The following is a 2,246-nucleotide window of genomic DNA, read 5'->3' as shown; positions in this document are numbered from 1 at the left end:
TCTTCTAGACCAGGCTGGCCTCGAACTCACAGAGATCCGCCTGCCTCTGCCTCCCGAGTGCTGGGATTAAAGGCGTGCGCCACCACCGCCCAGCTTCTTAACATTTCTTTTCCAGTACTTTGTAATGTAATGTATGTTTGCTTCAGTGTAGGTGGTGTTCAGACATTTGAAATAACATGAGTGAATCTTGTTAGAAGTTTAAACACTCATTAGGAAGTTCTTGTTATCATGTGGGTTAAATTTTTCCTCATCTTACATATGCTGTTATACCAATATCTTTATAGATGTTCATTACTTTTTTAAAAAATATTTATTTATTATGTATACAATATTCTGTCTGTGTGTATGCCTGAAGGCCAGAAGAGGGCACCAGACCCCATTACAGATGTGTGTGAGCCACCATGTGGTTGCTGGGAATTGAACTCAGGACCTTTGGAAGAGCAGACAATGCTCTTAACTTTTGAGCTCCAGCCCCTAGATGTTCATTACTTAAGAAGTATCCATGTGCTCTTGTGTGTGGTAGAGGAACAAAATGTATTCTCACCACTTGAAAAGGGCCAAATCTCATGTATCAGAGGTCTTGTCTTCTGGGTGCTTGATTTTTTTGCTGACTTTATTATCTTCCACAAGCTAGCCTGCTGAAGTAACCTGTTTGAATGCTTTGTATGGACATTAGACTTCAAGTTCATTTCCTACAGAAAAGCACTGCTTTAATTGATACAAGTGTAGAACAGAAATAGAGACTTAAGCTAGTATAAATGATTTTCATAACATAATTTTTTGGTAATAAAATTTATTCACACAATGCTGTGTTCTTTAGTAGCATAATCTGAAAAACAAGCTCTTTGTAAGTAAAACACATTTGAGCACAGAGATTCCGGGGACATGGTGCTTGCTTTCTTGTTCTAGGTACTTTAATTATCGGACTACCCGGTTTCTGGCTGAGGAAGGGTTTTATAAATTTCATAACTGGTTTGATGACCGGGCCTGGTACCCCTTGGGTCGAATCATTGGAGGAACAATTTATCCAGGTGAGGGGGACAGAATTTGTTGTTTGTAAATACAGTGTTGTGTTTATATGCTGTGAAACAGCTTTATTTCTGCAGGCTTCATTTCAGAATACTTGTAATTTCATTCTGATTATAGATTCCCAAAGTGGATCTTATGGAGAACATGTGTGCGATAGTGGAGATGTGGGGAGGGGAGGATGTCTTATACATTCTGAATAGAATCCTCAACGGAGAGATGTAGAAACTTAGTACAGTTACTATGATAGTATTTCTAGTGGTTTGTCAAAAACCTGTGCTGTTACTTTAGTGAAATTTGGATTGACCCTTTTCTTCTTATTTTCTTACCAGGACAACCTAATGGGATTACTTTTTCCTGTTTCAGGCTTAATGATCACCTCTGCTGCAATCTACCACGTACTCCATTTTTTCCATATCACCATTGACATTCGGAACGTCTGTGTTTTCTTGGCCCCTCTCTTCTCCTCCTTCACCACCATCGTTACATACCACCTTACCAAAGAGCTCAAGGTAAAGAATTTGAGTGACAGGAAGCTTGGGAGTGAATGTTGTTGAGCCTGTAGTAGATGCTGGAGGCTTGGAGGAGTCTAGAGTCTTAGAAGGTCAGGGAGTGTTGTGACACTTACAGGGGAGATGTACAAACATCTACTCACCCCAGATAGGGAACCAAAGACAGACCAAGGTAAGGCTACCTCCAAAATCTCACAAAAGCTGGAATGCCAGAGCTTACTGTAGGGCTTGCAAGCGGCTTGACAGATTGGATATGTGTCTCTTCCAAGCAGCTTTGGTTTGTTTGGGCCTCTTACATGCAGCTTGGCAGGTCTGAGACTCTTCTAGGCTGCTCTACTTGTCTCTGAGCAGTTCTTACTGTTTGTATAAAACGGGGAGCCAGGGGCTAGTCAATCTGGTTTGTTTTAGGAACTTCCTGAAGCTTTTGAGTTATTTACTTTCTGCAGGGTGGAATACTTCCTTTAAAACAGGTTCTGAACCTGTTGGTTGTGACCTTTTGGCAAACCTCTGTTTCTAAAAATATCTACAGTATGATTTATAACAGTAGTGAAATTACAGTTATGAAGTTGCAATGAAAATAATTTTATAGTTGGTCACGTGAGGAACTGTACTAAAGAGTCGCACTATAAAGTTTGAGAAACCACTTCTTTAGAATATCTTTAGTCTTTTTTTTTTTTTTTTTTTTTTTTTTTTTTTTTTTTTTTTTTT

The 2,246-nt window shown here is 39.4% G+C and overlaps 1 protein-coding gene across 3 annotated transcripts in view; it reads left to right on the top strand.

Annotated features, from left to right (window-relative positions):
* Positions 1–2,246, top strand: part of Stt3a (STT3A, catalytic subunit of the oligosaccharyltransferase complex) — a 35,350-nt gene that overhangs the window by 10,219 nt on the left and 22,885 nt on the right. For all 3 annotated transcript variants that reach the window (XM_005347038.2, XM_013346272.2, XM_013346271.2), the window contains exons 4-5: positions 910–1,031; positions 1,393–1,538. In XM_005347038.2, coding sequence (XP_005347095.1) covers positions 910–1,031; positions 1,393–1,538 — 268 coding nt within the window. The remainder of the gene's footprint in view (positions 1–909; positions 1,032–1,392; positions 1,539–2,246) is intronic.

Source organism: Microtus ochrogaster, chromosome 5 (genome assembly GCF_000317375.1).
Source record: "Microtus ochrogaster isolate Prairie Vole_2 chromosome 5, MicOch1.0, whole genome shotgun sequence".
NCBI lineage: Eukaryota > Metazoa > Chordata > Mammalia > Rodentia > Cricetidae > Microtus > Microtus ochrogaster.
This window is presented reverse-complemented; position numbering and strand designations above follow the sequence as displayed.